The 16,575-nt window shown below is 38.2% G+C and overlaps 3 protein-coding genes across 3 annotated transcripts; 2 read left to right on the top strand and 1 right to left on the bottom strand.

Moving 5' to 3' along the window:
- Positions 1 to 17: 17 nt before the first annotated feature.
- Positions 18 to 8,177, top strand: dis3 (DIS3 exosome endoribonuclease and 3'-5' exoribonuclease). Its single transcript, XM_037679775.1, has 21 exons — positions 18 to 327; positions 432 to 589; positions 796 to 992; positions 1,093 to 1,166; positions 1,320 to 1,487; positions 1,625 to 1,789; positions 1,940 to 2,053; positions 2,175 to 2,312; positions 2,443 to 2,589; positions 2,675 to 2,791; positions 2,873 to 2,974; positions 4,819 to 4,883; positions 5,051 to 5,135; positions 5,347 to 5,474; positions 5,615 to 5,701; positions 5,841 to 5,997; positions 6,598 to 6,812; positions 6,927 to 7,095; positions 7,246 to 7,404; positions 7,493 to 7,615; positions 7,782 to 8,177. The coding sequence occupies exons 1-21, from the start codon at positions 109 to 111 to the stop codon at positions 7,848 to 7,850; spliced, it is 2,856 nt and encodes a 951-aa protein (XP_037535703.1). The 5' UTR covers positions 18 to 108; the 3' UTR covers positions 7,851 to 8,177.
- Positions 8,178 to 8,713: 536 nt separating this feature from the next.
- On the bottom strand, positions 8,714 to 14,364 carry bora (bora aurora kinase A activator). Its single transcript, XM_037679786.1, has 11 exons — positions 14,209 to 14,364; positions 13,692 to 13,798; positions 13,491 to 13,536; positions 13,323 to 13,401; positions 13,168 to 13,212; positions 10,703 to 10,759; positions 10,339 to 10,601; positions 10,103 to 10,265; positions 9,508 to 10,031; positions 9,283 to 9,411; positions 8,714 to 8,743 (listed from the first exon to the last, which is right to left on the bottom strand). Exons 1-11 carry the CDS (start codon positions 14,362 to 14,364, stop codon positions 8,714 to 8,716), a joined length of 1,599 nt encoding a protein of 532 aa, XP_037535714.1.
- A 394-nt stretch (positions 14,365 to 14,758) lies between these two features.
- On the top strand, positions 14,759 to 16,263 carry mzt1 (mitotic spindle organizing protein 1). The gene is made up of 3 exons (XM_037679796.1): positions 14,759 to 15,052; positions 15,307 to 15,452; positions 16,173 to 16,263. The coding sequence occupies exons 1-3, from the start codon at positions 15,001 to 15,003 to the stop codon at positions 16,194 to 16,196; spliced, it is 222 nt and encodes a 73-aa protein (XP_037535724.1). The 5' UTR covers positions 14,759 to 15,000; the 3' UTR covers positions 16,197 to 16,263.
- Positions 16,264 to 16,575: the final 312 nt, after the last annotated feature.

Below are 16,575 nucleotides of genomic sequence, written 5' to 3'. Positions count from 1 at the left end.
TTGGTTAGTTTACACATGGGCAGTAGAACCATAGCAGAACTGCCTGGCGTCTTCAAGTAGTTGTATAAAATCTTCTGAATTTATACTTTACGAGCTTTTATTTTCATCATGTTAAAATCAAAAACCTTCGTTAAGAAGACCCGGTCAGGTGGGGTGATGAAAGTAGTGCGTGAGCATTACCTCAGAGATGATATTTGGTGTGGAAGTGAGGTTTGCGCTGAATGCAAACAGGAGACAACAGTACTACAGACGGACGCGTGTATTGAAAGTAATCTCTGCTCTTATCCACATTATATTGTCCCTGACACAAATGTGGTTCTACATCAGGTATTTTTACCCTTATGTATATCTAGCAGTCGAGATTATGTTGTTGCATGTTTATCTGGAGCATCAGTTTACCAATAACATTCTTCCTCATGTTATTTCTACAGATTGACGTGTTGGAAGATCCAGTGATTCGTAATGTAATTATTCTTCAGACTGTACTGCAGGAGGTACGCCACCGCAGTGCACCGGTTTATAAACGCCTGAAGGATATTATACATGAAAAAGAGAAACACTGCTACACTTTTACCAACGAACACCACAGGTAATAAATACACCACTGTGTTTGATTGATTTATTTGTTTGTTTAATTGCATCACAACGTGGCAATTGCATTATTGTGTTATATGAAACATACTGACACAACTTACAGTTTAAAGACTTACACAGAAAAAGATTGGACAACTGTTTATGCTGACACAATTTAATCCCATCTGACTCAGTTTTCATTCCTTTAATCTGTTCCTCCAGAGAGACTTTCATTGAGCGTGAACCAGGGGAGAGTGCCAATGATCGCAACGATCGTGCAATCCGCGTGGCAGTCAAGTGGTACAACCATCATCTGAAAACGCTCGAGTCGGGTCCAGATGGTCTCAAAGTGGTCCTCCTCACCAACGATCAAGGGAACAAGCAGAAAGCACTGGAGGACAGCTTAGTGGCTTACAGATGTAATTCATTCATTGTACAGCCAGGCTTTGTCACTAAGCTTGCTTTCAGTTGGTATCAGCTGAACAGTTTGTCACAGTTATTTATTTTCTAATATTCTAGTTGAGGAATACATCAAAAGTCTTATCGCAAACCCTGAGCTTGTGGACCGTCTTGCTTTGTCCAATGATGATAAGGTGAGCACAAGTTTATGCTAGCTGTGCACAGAAATAAATGCTGTTTCTAGTTGTAGGTAAAGTGAAAATTCAGTTTTTCATATTACACTTTATTTTTATTTTGGGGACATCATGTTCTTCTGTCTGTTTTAACTGTTTTGTTTTCTCCCACAGAATGAAATTACAAGCAGTAAAGTGTTGTTTCCAGAACACCTTCCTCTGTCTAAGATCCAGGCAGGAATCAAAAGTGGCTCCTTCATCCAGGGCTCCTTCAGAGCCAGCAGGGACAACTACCTGGAGGCCACAGTTTTTGTCCAGGGAGAGGGAGAGGACAGCACGGAGGTGTGTGTGTGTGTCTTTGTGTGGACATTTGACTGTGAAGATGCAGTAGGGACTGGATTTTGTTGTTCTGAAGTTTAAGTTGTGTAAGTTATTTAACATTTGTTAAAAGCTCCCTGTTGTATCTGGCTTGTTCACAGATTCTCATCCAGGGTCTTCAAAATCTCAACAGAGCTGTGCACCAGGATGTGGTTGCCGTGCAACTGTTGCCACGGAATCAGTGGGTGTCACCTTCATCATTTGTGCTGCAGGATGACGGCACAGCAAAGGACGATAATGTTGACGAGGATGAAGAGGAGAAAGTGGTTAGTTTTATTTTTATTTCATGGAAATAGTTAAAATATGGAAGGAAACTTCAGCAGGGTGTTTTTAGCGAGAATAAAACTATGAAACTCAATAACAGTGTTGTTATTTCTGTGTATTAATGATTACCGTGTTTCTGTGCATTTGTTTAGTTGAAGTTATCAGCAGCTGAGGCAGCCAGGAAACCCACAGGTAAAGTTGTGGGAATCATCAAAAGGAATTGGAGGCCATTCTGCGGCATGCTGAATGTCTCCCAAATCAAAGAGGTAAGTTTAAACTGCTGCATATTCTTTGAACTTGTAAAGCTCAAAATTGTGGCGACTTTCTCCTACTGCTATTACATAACTCAGGCACTGACTGCCCCTTTTGTTTTCCTCTTTAATCCAGTCCACTCGCCATCTTTTCACCCCGGCAGACCGCCGTATCCCACGCATTCGCATTGAAACACGACAGGCCTCTACACTTGCAGGCCAAAGGATCATGGTGGCTGTTGACGGCTGGCCCAAAGACTCCAGATATCCAAATGTGAGATGTTTCCCAAAATTTAGCATCAAATTTATCTTTTTGTTTAATTAAAAATAGATGTTTCAAGTATATTGTAATAAATTCAGCAAATTGGTCCATTAGGGGTAAACGTTGTGTTTGTGTGTGTCAGGGTCACTTTGTCCGTAGTCTGGGAAATGCAGGAGAGAAGGAAACGGAGGAGGCGGTACTGCTTCTGGAGCATGACGTTCCACATCAGGCCTTCTCTCAGGTTGTGCTCAGTTTCCTTCCCAAGATGCCATGGACCATTACTCCAGAGGTGAACTTATCTGGAGAGCACTATTCCAGTTTTGTTTTTCTTTTGTGGATCTGTATAAATAGATGTGTCTTTGTGTGTTTTACAGGATATGGCGCAGAGAGAGGACCTGAGGCATTTGGTGGTGTGCAGTGTGGATCCCCCAGGATGTACAGATATTGATGATGCGCTACACTGTAGAGAACTGGAAAATGGAAACCTTGAGGTGCACATATTGCACATTTACACCCTTAGTGGCAGTACTAAGCTCTTTATATCTGTGTTCAACTGTACTTGTAATCTTTAGGTGGGTGTTCACATCGCTGATGTGAGTCACTTCATCAGACCTGGCAATGCGCTGGACAGAGAGGCTGCCAACCGCGGTACCACAGTGTATTTGTGCGGCAAAGTAAGAAAATCAAACTCCTATTAGTTTCACTCAAACATTTAACGTTTTAATTCATAGTGCAATGATAATAAAAAGTTAAGCGTAATGAAAACGTTTTAGATGCTTATAGGATTTCTTTATGTTGTAGCGATATGGGGCTGGATATATATATTGTTAACGATCAGTTATGAGTTAAGCTCATAAGATATGCATGTATTATGCAAATAACCTCGTTGTTTGGGCACCACATCTCTTGGAGAGAGAAAAAATCAGTCTCTCTTTACCCCAAATCAATGTAATCTGAACGTGAGTCCTTTTCTTGTGTTTAAAGGGCATCAAATCAATTAATACACACAGATATGCCACAATAATCACAAATTCAGTTGATTTTTATATATTTTATTATAAAAATAATAATCTGTGATATATATGATGAAGATTATGCATAACAAAAGTTAACTGAATAACAAATAGCTTTGCATCAAAGGTCTAATTGATTATTCAAATTAGTGAAACTTAAAGGGCAGACTTGGGACTGGTTTCTGTTTGTGAAGTAGTTAAAATTGTATCTAAGTTGAGCTAAGTTTGTCTGATAAGTTGTGATGTAGGTTCACCAGAAAGGCATTGAAAAGTCTCTCCTACCAGGATGTCAAAGCATGGTTCCGACAGTTGCTTAAATGGTACCAGCCTCAGATGTTCCGGTGACTGAGAGGCTGAAGTCTCCTCAAGTTCACCTGTCATCGTTAGAGGGACGAGGGTTCATATGGGAGTCAGCTGGGATTTACCATTCAGCTGGTTCTGGTTTGGTTCTGTATCTTTCTCTTGTCTGCGGAAAGGATGCTTCACTCCTTTCTGAGTTCAAGTGCAGAAGCTGGGTTTCTTCTCTCTCCAGTTCTCTGTGCAGAAGCATGTCTCTCTTTGGAGTGTCTCTTCAAAGCGTGTGTGTTTTCTCCAAAGTTTTTTTTAGAAAAAGTGCCACTTACTGTCTGTGTAGAACAGAGATGAAGGCCCACCTCAGGGGGGTGGTCCTAACTTTTGGCTGTGTTTTTTTCATAAAGGCCTATAAAATAAATCTAGAGTCCCTTTTCTCTGCCTTAAAAGTTTTCCTTTTAAAAGAGAAAATAAGACAAATGTATTATCTTAAAGAAAGATGACTTAAAACACATTTTCATGAATAAATATTCAGGTATGACATATTTAGGATTAAACTTAAAACATACAATGTTTTACCAAAGGTGTCGTCACTGTCCATCTCCTGAAAAGGAATGTCATTAAACAAAGGGTTGTTATGGTGTTATCTTCATGGGAACGAGTTCTGGGAGTAATACTCCTTTTCGATAAAGGAAGATATCAAAGTAGTGAGTTCGGATGTTTCAAAAACCCAGATGTCAGTTGAACCAAAAGCTCTCATTAAAACGATCTGTCTGTTTCATGGGAAATGAGCTCATAATGGCAGTGAGGTTAACACAGTGAGTTGTTTTTTTTTAAATTACATTTACATTAGTGTCAACTAAGAAGTTTGTGAGCGAACATATGAAGAGCAGCACAAAAGCTGAAATACTTGTCAAAGTTTTTGGTGTTGATTATAACTGACCAGGATGCCCTGTTTTCTGCTTGGATCTATTTTTTATTTTATTTTAAAGTTGTAAAACTTTTTGAAAAATTACAGAAATATTTCGTTCATAGCTTTATGCCCTTTAAAAAGCTGAGCATCATTTAGCTTCTCACCATAGAAGAAATTGTTTCAAACATTTTGCCTGTAGAGACATAATGTCTTGACTTTTTTTTTTTTTACTATTCTTTTCATCTTTTTACTCTATAAAATGTGAAAATGTGCTCAAATTGTTTAATATTGTTTCTAACAGAGGATAGACATGGTTCCTGAGCTGCTCAGCTCCAATCTGTGTTCTCTACGCTCTAATGTGGAAAGGTGAGAGTTCATCTATAAAATCACATCTTAATGTTCTACTCACATAAACTGAATTAATAATCTGTACATTCAGCTGTGTTTTTATCCCCAATCTATCTGATAGAAAGACAATTAAATATATATTTTTTTTACTTATTCTGGATGTGTTTTCGTTTTTATGTTACTAGGTTTGCTTTTTCATGTATTTGGGAAATGAACCACAACGCGGAAATTTTAAAGACTCGGTTCACAAAAAGCGTGATCAATTCCAAGGTAAAGTACCATCACAAAAAACAAGTAATTAAAAAAAAAATACATATTTTTGCAGTGTGTAAGAAGCGGGTAAAAGATAATGGATGTTTCAAATAGTTTTATTCTCACTTAACTATTAGCATAAAATTAAATCACCATGTCAAGATAAAGTATTTATCTGCATCTCTTTTATAAATTATATTTTTATCCTTTGATGTTGAATTTTGTTCAGGCATCTCTGACATATGCTGAGGCCCAGATGAGGATAGATGACACGAGTAAGAATGACGACATCACTAAAAGCTTGCGTGGTCTCAACAAACTTGCCAAAATCCTCAAGAGGCGAAGGATTGAGAAGGGGTAAAGAATAAGAATTTTACTTTAGAAAGAAAGGTTGTATGGCACATTGTAATGCTACAAAACGATGCATTTGCAAAAAACTTTTTGTGTGTGTGTTTTATTAACTGGTTGTTAATGGCAGTGTTTTGACTCTTGTTTAGTGCACTGACACTGTCATCCTTAGAAGTTCGGTTCCACATGGACAGTGAAACCCACGACCCCATAGACCTGCAAACAAAAGAACTTATGTGGGTAATGTTTAAAAGAACAGAAATGACACAGAATCGTATATTTGATAAACATAACGTGCATGTTTTTATTGTATTTGTGAGTCATCCCATGATTTTAGTTTTGTGTTAAAAAATATAAATTTCTCTGGTTTTTCAGGGAGACAAACTCCATGGTCGAAGAGTTTATGTTGCAGGCCAATGTTTCAGTTGCACAAAAGATTTATGATGAATTTCCAGAGTGTGCTCTGCTGAGGAAACATCCAGCACCGCCTCCATCCAACTATGACATCCTGATCAAGGCTGGGAAGTCCAAAGTTAGTCCACACAGTTGTGCTTCATTTGATTTGAATCCTTAAATTTGTGATTTCAAATAATGTTTGCAGTTTAAATGCAACTCGGGAGACCTTAACTTTTAGCAGAACCACAAAACTTGAGCTGGTGTCAGTATTTACGTGTAGTGAGTGATTCCAAAAGATGAGTGGGAAAAAATAAACGGAACCTTAGAGCTAAAATTCTCAAGCTAAATAAAAGAAGAAATCGTTTGAAGGAAAGAAAAACACTTTTCTGCATCTAGGATACAAATAGGTTTAGATAGGAATGGTGTGAAATTATTCTGAGGCAATAATACCTACCATGCCATACTCTTCATTTTATCAATTATTACCATCATGTGTGAACTGTTCATTTACTTTGCCGGAGTATTTAGCTATTTCTTTTAGCACTTGTATCAGTAACATAAGGCTTTACTTGCTTCTTTGATTACAGATACTCTGAACACACGGGTGTGTTAGTTTTCAAAGTTCAATAATAAATCATTTAGCAGAAAGCTTTCTTCTATTCCAAACTTGCGCATAATGTAAAGCTAAGTATGCTCAAGCCTTTTATATAAACCTTTTTTTTAAATCTCTTCTCAGAATGTGGAGATCCACGTAGATTCAGCCAAGACGCTCGCCGATTCCCTCGATGTGGCCAAAGTGGACGGCTTTACATACTTCAACACACTTCTGCGCATCTTGGCCACTCGCTGCATGATGCAAGCGGTCTATTTTTGTTCTGGCATGGACAGCGACTTCCACCATTATGGTCTCGCCTCACCCATTTATACACACTTCACCTCACCAATTAGGAGGTTTGGAATATAACCATCTTTTATTTTTACAAAGAAAAAAACTGACCCTCTTTGTAATCCATATTCTGGTTTACCTGCATATAAACTTTACTTGTTTTTTGCATTGCTTCACAGATATGCAGATATAATAGTGCATCGCCTGCTGGCAGTGACCATAGCTGCTGACAGCACCTACCCTGATCTGATGGACAAGCATAAACAGTCAGCCCTCTGCCTCAACATCAACTACAGACACAAAATGGCTCAGTATGCACAGAGAGCATCTGTGGCTTTCCACACACAGGTAAACACAGACATATACCTACATGACTGTTTATGTATACATCAGGAAAACTTTAGGCACAAGAAGCATTTGCTTTAAAAGATTATGCAGTTTTCAGCCAATAAGTGCAAACACATTTTACTGTCCTAACCACAATCTACTGTCCTCTAGTTGTTCTTCAAGACTCGAGGAATACTGAACGAAGAAGGATTTGTTCTGTTTGTGAGAAAGAATGCAATCATTGTTCTCATCCCAAAGTTTGGTCTGGAGGGAACGGTCTTCTTTGATGCTAAAGACAAAGTTTCCCCCAACCTTGTTTTTGATGAAGAGGTATGAACAAATTAATCATTTCTGTCAAAAGCAGTGGTTTTATTTGTACATAAATTATTGTTTAAAATTGATCTTGTGTAATGGTTAGGGTCCAACTCTAAAGGTGGAGCAGCACACATTCCACATGTTTGATAAGGTGAAGGTCACCGTGAGTCTAGATTCCTCCAACATTCAGCACCAGAAGATCCGCATGGCTCTAACAGAACCTGTGGTAAGAACAAACTCATACAAGAATATGTTCTTCCATTTGTTCTTTTATTAAAATGTACAGTATTGGGCTTTAATTTGGGTACATTTTCATAGTTTTGTGAGTCCTGTTGGGACAATTCATAGCATTTGCTCAAACCAAAACCTTTTTTTTTTTTTGTCTTTTTAAGATCCCTGGCATTAGTGTTCCTGCTCCTGTGGCTGAACCACAAGCCAAGATACAGAAACTGGACCGCTGACTGGAAGCAGAACCATAATTTACCAGATTTTAATGTATCCAAACAGTTAACTGTAGCGGGTATGCAAACCAGCTCACAACAAAGGTTCACTGTTCCCATCTCAAGTGCATCCCTGATGAAATAATTGTATGATTTGAAGCATTTCTTGGTCAAACAGACCATAAAGATCTTTTTGTTTTATCATCATGGATATGCTTTTTTTATTCCCGCTCCCTCAAATGCATTTTCTTGCTAAATTACTTCTACAAGTGAACAGGAAATTACCAGAATAATGAACAAACAACCCCAAACATAACCAAAATTATTGTGAACTGAACCAAAAATGTTTAGCGCAGCAACTAAAAATAGTGTTTCTTCAAGGTAAAAAAAAATAAAATTTAATGTGACAATTATACACAGTAGCTTCTGTGCAAAATATTAAAACTTTTCAACATTTAGTTCACTTCTGGCATTATTTAACAAGATCCACAGGTAACCTGAATAAAAAAATACTTGTTAACAGTTCTACAAAACATAAATATAGATTTAATAAAAAAAAAAATCAAGATCTTTCAGGTCAATCATGTTAGCACCAAAAATAAAGCTAAAATGTTGCCATTGGCACTTACAGCACTTAGAAAGTTGATTTATGTGCAAATTTCAATACAAAATTCTTGAAGAGTTAAAAACTGGGTTAGAAGTCCCCGTCACAAAACATAGCCATAGATTTTCAGTCAGGTATCATTACCCTCAGATCAATCTTAACTAACTCTTACAGCTGTTCAGTACAAATTAAACTATAATTCTTCCAGCACTGTAAACATATTTTTTTAATGCAAAATTATGAGTTTCTACTGGAAGAGTTGTTCATTTTCTTGTAGAAATCAGGACACTCCATGGTGAGGATAAAACATCTGAAAAAAATAAAATAAAAATTAGTGAAAGACCTCAAACTTTAAATTAATTTTCCAACCAGTACTTTAAGGTTTCAGGGACGTTTTTTTTTTTTTTTTTTTAGAAAACCAAGTATTTCTTAAATTGCTGTTTTGTGTTATGTTTTAGATAAACTAGCTCCTTGACTTGCTGTTGAACGTGTCTTGGGAAATTTGTTCCGATTTGAAGTCTATTTTAAATCTTAATTATAAAGATTGTTTCACTAAATCAAAAACTTCTTATGTGACTTGTTGCTTCACCCTACTTGCCAAAACATGATGGGCCAAGTTTAAAAGGTAATTTAACTTTAAATTAACTGAGTTCTTGGGTTCAAAATGTGAATAATTTCAAAATGCTATAAAATTTTTCATTCATTCAACCTTTATTTAGACAGGTAAATCCCATTGAGCCTCAAGGACTCATTTACAAGACAGACCTGACTGAAATTAATTTAGCTGGTTCAAAAGAACAATGAAACTCAGAAACTGCCCTGCAGTTGTGTGTTAAGGGTTAATCTTACTTTAACTTTACTGTGTCGAGTGAATTCCACCTGGTTGGAACTGAGAAACTCTTTGGTCTGACAGTCTGAGCTGTGGCCATCAATCAGGCTAGCGGTGCCAGCTGAGGTAGTGTTATAACCACTATCCACCTAAATGCACACAAACAATAAATATTCAATCAGAAACACATTTATATTAAAGACAATGCCAAACGTAGCTTTGCCAATCCATTTTCCATCACAAACCTGCATGCTGGAATCATAGCGGATGCTACTTCCTTCTGCCAGAAGAGAGACAATCATTTGAGAGCCTTCTATCGCCGACACATTTACCATACGAGAGCTGGTCAGCTGTTCTGAAGGCTCCCCGCCTTCATCCAGCCGTTTTTCTATCCCCATCTCCATTTTCACAGCTCCAATAGAATCCAGATGAAGGATCTCTTTGGCAACAGGATGGGTCTGAGGCGATGTTGGAGCCAATTCCATATAAGGGTGAGACCATGAAGTGGAAGGAGGGTGCTCTTTACCCTCCTGATTGTCTTGCAGCTTTGGGTTAAGGATTGGCGAGATGAGGGGAGGGGAAGCCCAGCCGCAAACCCGAGGTCTGTGCTTGGGTCTTGAGATGTGCTGGGGCTCGTTTTGGTTGTGGAACTGGTGTGGGGAGCAGCTACGAATGGGAGAACAACCTTCAACAAATGGACTCGCATTAGAGGGAGCAACATCTATATCCAGCGAAGTTCCATGTGGGTTCAAAATGGGTTTCCATTCACCTAAAAAGTTACAATAGTCAAACTCAATAAAACTTTTTTTTTAGAAAAAAAAAGCAAAGTAGATGGTCTACCTGTGCCAATGGGAGTGTGCGCCAAATGGGGAAAAATTGGAGAAATAGTCGGAGAGATGTGGCCTGCTGGAGATGACCTATCAGGAACCGGAGGACTGCTGATGCTGCCGAGGCTGCAGTCTCTGATGCGTCCTTGCTGGATAGGACTGGATGAAAACTGACCCTAAATTTAAAAGAAACTAAATTAATTATTGCTCTTTTGGGTCTATTTTCTCTCATTTCACTTTACCACTCACCGTAGAGGGTGTTGGGACTGACAAGCCACAGGACAAAGGAGAGGTAAATGGAGCTTCCCCTTCAGGATGTTCAGCTCTTGTTCCAGCTCTGTGTGGAGACGGTCTTTTCAGCCCAGCATTAGTTCTTTCTGGGCTCGGTGGGTTGGAGCTATCGGAGCCGCTGTAACTGAACTGACCATCAATAAAGAGTTTTCGTCTCAGGGAGGAGGAACTTAAGCTCTCCTGCACTGCATCACATGGCTCCTCACATCTGTAATGTTCTCCTGAAAATAACAAAGCCTTGTGACTCATTGCTTAAACTATTCAGCCAGTGTTAAAAGAAAATTTCATACTTTGATTCTGTTGGTAGTCAGCAGACACTTACCTAGTAATTTTTCTAAATCAAAAGCCAAAGGTAGCGAAAGGACCGCCTGGCAAGCAACTGTAAATCAAATTAAACAATTTAGTAAATGTATAAAAGTGAAACAAAAACAGGTGGTTTTGATTTTGAATTATGTAACTGGTACATCTCTCTACCAAAAACCTAACATTATAAGTATCGTTGTCTCTAATCTTTTATTTAAACTGTTGAGACCTTATTTCTGTGCCATTTGCTAAGGTGCAAGAACTTTGGTGTTCTCTGTTGTTGTTTATTACGGTTGTGTTTGTAATCTTGGTTTTTAGCTGTTTATATGAATTGTATTTGTATGACTTGTGTATTTAGTGACTGTTTGGGCAGCTGCTGCTACTATGCTATATACACTTCTGAGTCCATGACAAATTTCCCTTAGGGGACAATAAAGTATATTCTATTCCATTTTGTTATGCAAGTTAAGATATACATAAACATTTATGAGGGAGACGGATCTTAGAACTGCACTGTAAGAACTTCTCACCTTCTTGATTTTGATAACCTGTTTCCCCTCTTCTTTTAAAGTATTAAAAAGACTTGATAACAGGAAAAAATGTCTAACCCTTGAATTCATCTTTCTTATGCTAACATTTAGTTGTAGATCTACAATTTGCAAATGAGGAAAACAGTAGCGTTGATACAAGTTTTGTCCCCTGTACCACTACAACTCAGAGACAGCTAAATTGCAAGCACTAAAGTAAAGCCCCAGAATTATCATCATTCAAGTACACAAGTTTGACTCGATAATAATAATAATAAGACAGTCATCTACAGGTCCTTCTCAAAAAATTAGCATATTGTGATAAAGGTCATTATTTTCCATAATGTAATGATAAAAATGAAACTTTCATATATTTCAGATTCATTGCACACAAACTGAAATATTTCAGGTCTTTAATTGTTTTAATACTGATGATTATGGCATACAGCTCATGAAAACCCAAAATGCCTGTCCCAAAAAATTAGCATATTTCATCCCACCAATGAAAGACAAGTGTTTTTAATACAAAAAACGCCAACCTTCAAATAATCATGTTCAGTTATGCACTCAATACTTGGTTGGGAATCCTTTTGCATGAATGACTGCTTCACTGCGGCGTGGCATGGAGGCAATCAGCCTGTGGCACTGCTGAGGTGTTATGGAGGCCCAGGATGCTTCGATAGCGGCCTTAAGCTCATCCAGAGTGTTGGGTCTTGTGTCTCTCAACTTTCTCTTCACAATATCCCACAGGTTCTCTATGGGGTTCAGGTCAGGAGAGTTGGCAGGCCAATTGAGCACAGTAATACCATGGTCAGTAAACCATTTACCAGTGGTTTTGGCACTGTGAGCAGGTGCCAGGTCGTGCTGAAAAATGAAATCTTCATCTCCATAAAGCTTTTCAGCAGATGGAAGCATGAAGTGCTCCAAAATCTCCTGATAGCTAGCTGCATTGACCCTGCGCTTGATAAAACACAGTGGACCAACACCAGCAGCTGACATGGCACCCCAGACCATCACTGACTGTGGGTGCTTCACACTGGACTTCTGGCATTTCCTTCTCCCCAGTCTTCCTCCAGACTCTGGCACCTTGATTTCTGAATGACATGCAAAATTTGCTTTCATCCAAAAAAAGTACTTTGGACCACTGAGCAACAGTCCAGTGCTGCTTCTCTGTAGCCCAGGTCAGGCGCTTCTGCCGCTGTTTCTGGTTCAAAAGTGGCTTGACCTGGGGAATGCGGCACCTGTAGCCCATTTCCTGCACACGCCTGTGCACGGTGGCTCTGGATGTTTCTACTCCAGACTCAGTCCACTGCTTCCGCAGGTCCCCCAAGGTCTGGAATCGGCCCTTCTCCACAATCCTCCTCAGGGTCCGGTCACCTCTTCTCGTTGTGCAGCGTTTTCTGCCACACTTTTCCCTTCCTACAGACTTCCCACTGAGGTGCCTTGATACAGCACTCTGGGAACAGCCTATTCGTTCAGCAATTTCTTTCTGTGTCTTACCCTCTTGCTTGAGGGTGTCAATGATGGCCTTCTGGACAGCAGTCAGGTCGGCAGTCTTACCCATGATTGCGGTTTTGAGTAATGAACAAGGCTGGGAGTTTTTAAAAGCCTCAGGAATCTTTTGCAGGTGTTTAGAGTTACGTCGTTGATTCAGATGGTTAGGTTAATAGCTTGTTTAGAGAACCTTTTCATGATATGCTAATTTTTTGGGACAGGCATTTTGGGTTTTCATGAGCTGTATGCCATAATCATCAGTATTAAAACAATTAAAGACTTGAAATATTTCAGTTGGTGTGCAATGAATCTGAAATATATGAAAGTTTCATTTTTATCATTACATTATGGAAAATAATGACCTTTATCACAATATGCTATTTTTTTTTGAGAAGGACCTGTACATGTTTTAAGAGAAACAAAGCAAATATATATTTTTTAAAAATCTAAAAGGCATGCAAACCTGAATTTTTTTCAGTCTCCTCTGAAATTATTGCAGACATCGGGCCTTCAAGGAAAGGACAAATATATGAGAAACTGGGAAGGTTTAAAATGTACAGAATCACCATTTACAAATCATAAAGGCTAAAACATAACTTGAACAATAAGATAACTTACTTTTTTTGTATGGGTGAGGGACTCTACGGCTTTCTGGTGCAGCCCAGGGGGAAGGCACAATGGCTCCTTTGGTGAAAAACTTTATTGGGAAAGATGCATATTACAACATCAAGCAGGAAATAAATATAAGATTGTATCAAAGATTATATAACAAATAGATTTGGATACCTGCTCAATGGCATTTTGACATTTTTCTTCAACGTCAGAATCCCTCCTGAAATAAAGCAAAACAAAGTCCTACTTGGATGGATATTCTCAAAAATCTCAAGTTTGCACAGTGGATTTGAGATTTAATTAGTTATGTCAATCAACTTTCCTTCAAGTAGTTTCACATTTTCACAGAATATATTTTTGTTTCTCAGCACATACTTTGTCTGGCTGAGATAAAAAGATTGTCGCTGGATTTCCTCAGGGTCTATGTGTACTGGTAAAAGACTGGCCATTTCATCAATGGACCAGTTAAACTCAGGAGGAGTCTGGGAAAGACACAGATGACATGCATAAAACGTAAATACCATACAGTCAAGTAAAAGTCAACACAGCATTTAGCCACAGATAAATGTTCAAATCTGAGCACAAGTCTTAATGTTAGTTAGTCCACTTTTTATTTTATTATTTGCTCTGAGGGAGCAACACACTTTAGAATAATATGAGGTAACTTCCACTAGTGCCAAAAATATGGCACATGCTGAAAGTTCCCTTCCTCCATAACTTTATGTAATGAACAAGTTTGTGTTTACTGTGAGATCAGATTGTAACTTAGTACTGTAGAACTATTAGAAATAGACACTTTAGATCACAATCCAGTCTAGCTGGTGGTCATGGTTTAAAAGATTTGCACAAGATGTGATGGGTCTAAAGGATAGAAGATGTATTTTTAACTTACAGTCTTGCAAGGCTTTGATTTGAAGACAGAAGGACTCGGAACCAGGGGTTCCCGCAGATGGTGGTGGTCATTGGGGCTCTCAAATGGGTTTCTAATTGAAGGCCTGCCCGGAGTTTCTGGAGCGAACTGTGGCTCAGTAGGATTATGATCCCCCATCTTAGTTGAAAACATCAAATACTTCCATCAGGATAAAAGAAAAGCACATTTCAATCACAAAACTAACGAGACATAATCCACCACTTCTACAGATTCTGTTTGTTGTGAGGTGATAATTAAGTATCGCACGTTGGGAAGAAATTCGGCTTCAAAACGTTCCGCAATGCATTTACACATTTAACATGTTGCCTAAACAATATATAAACATAAAAAAAAAGATTTTTTGTTTGTACTCACAACTGTTAAAAAGTCAGACTTCGACGACAGAAACCACACAACAAATTTAGTGAAGACTCAGCACAGCAGCAACAATCCAAACGTTCATTTCAATTTTGCCCACAAGGCAGATCAGCCAATAAGAAGTGAGAGGAAGTGATAGCGAGCCAATGGAGATTTTTGTGTCGTCACTTCCTTTGACAGCCTCGCTCATACTTGGTTGCTAGCTAGCTGCTAATGTTGACGTTAGTTATTTTTCGTTCTTAGATTATATGATATTCTGTGTAAAATAATTAACAATTATGTAAAGTCGAGCCAATATTTTGCTAGAATTTATCATCTCCGAGTTATTATTTTTATTTGTTGCGATAAAAACCCTAAATTGGTTAGCCGTTCAAAGCTAATTATTAATTTATCATTATGGCCAGTGCAGCAAATGCTAATTTAAACGCAGTACGGGAAACAATGGATGGTAAGTTGTATTTATTTATTTATTTATTTATTTAAATACCAAGCGGATAATTCGTAAAATACTTTCAGGCTTTTTCATTAGGTCAAGGTTCTTTATCGTCATTCGCATCACATGTGGTACATGAGGTGGAACGAAATTGTGTATACAGGATCCCAGTTAGTTACATCCACCAATAGCGATAAAGTGTGAAAAGAAACTAAACATTAAGATGTGCTGCTAACATTTAGCTTATCACACATCGTTTGTTTTAACAGTTCTGCTGGAGATCTCAAGGTTGCTGAACACTGGTTTGGACATGGAGTCTCTGTCCATCTGTGTGAGGCTGTGTGAGCAAGGCATCAACCCTGAAGCCCTTTCTGCAGTTATCAAAGAGCTACGTAAAGCTTCTGAGACTCTCAAGGTACTAAACCAAGCTGACCCTAACAAAACACCAGTGATGATAAATAAAATAACGTACATATTCAATACATGTTGTATCTAAAGTACAAGGGAAGTGATATTGCCAATAAATGCAGCTCAAAGTGGCATGTTAGGTTCTCTGGTTTGTCTTCATTAAAGCCATCATTTATCTAAGTATTAAAAAAATATACGAGCATTTAGTTAAAAAGAAAAAAATGCAGGAAGGATGTGAGTATCTCTGGTTTGCTATCTCCCATATTGCTAAAACATAACATTTTATTAATTACCTTGAGAATAAGATCATTAACATATTTTAAAGTCAATTTAACAAGTGATAATCCAGGTGTATTTGCTCAATTGTAGGTGATCTATTAACAGCTTTTCATGATTTGAAAGTAAGCAATAATAAAGTCAACAAAATATTTTCATAATATTCTATATTCATGGTTTTAAAGGAGACACTGCAAAGTAAAAATTATGAAAATATTTGCATACAACTGGGTTGTTTGTTGTATGCAATTGAATTACGGGTACATTCTTAGCCTATGCATGGTGGTAAACTACTTTATAACTTGTCTTTTCATTCATTTGTGCACACGTGCACTATGCCCATCTTTTGGACAACTGTATGGACATACACTCGTCGTATCTCGGTACAGTGATAATAAAGTTATTCTGATCCTGAAATTCTTTTTTTTTTTTTTCCCTTTCTTTTTTTTAGGTTTCTGAGAACTGTACTAATTGAAGATGGAAAGTCCATCCATCCATTATCTTTACCCGCTTCTTCCATTTTGGATCACGGGAGTCGCTGGTGCCCATGTCCATCAATCACTGTGCGAGGGGCGGGGTACACCTTGGACAGGTTGCAAGTCCATCGCAGAAGTTGGAAAGTCATATCACCTAAATTTGGGACTTGGCACTTGTGTTTTCTGTACTTCCTCTGACTCATGTGCCCTCATGTGTTTCATTTTGTACTTGGGCTTTCTATTGAGGAGTTTTTGAAGAGGTACCCCAATCTATCTTTCTAAGCACAATATTGTTTTCTCCTCTGTACTGAATCCATTTCATGTACGATTTATGCGCACTTATGTGATCTGTGTAAGGGTGTGAGATGGATTAGTCCA

Source organism: Nematolebias whitei, chromosome 1 (genome assembly GCF_014905685.2).
Source record: "Nematolebias whitei isolate Nwh7 chromosome 1, NemWhi1, whole genome shotgun sequence".
NCBI lineage: Eukaryota > Metazoa > Chordata > Actinopteri > Cyprinodontiformes > Rivulidae > Nematolebias > Nematolebias whitei.
Note: the sequence above shows the minus strand (reverse complement) of the source record. Positions and strands in the feature narration are given on the sequence as shown.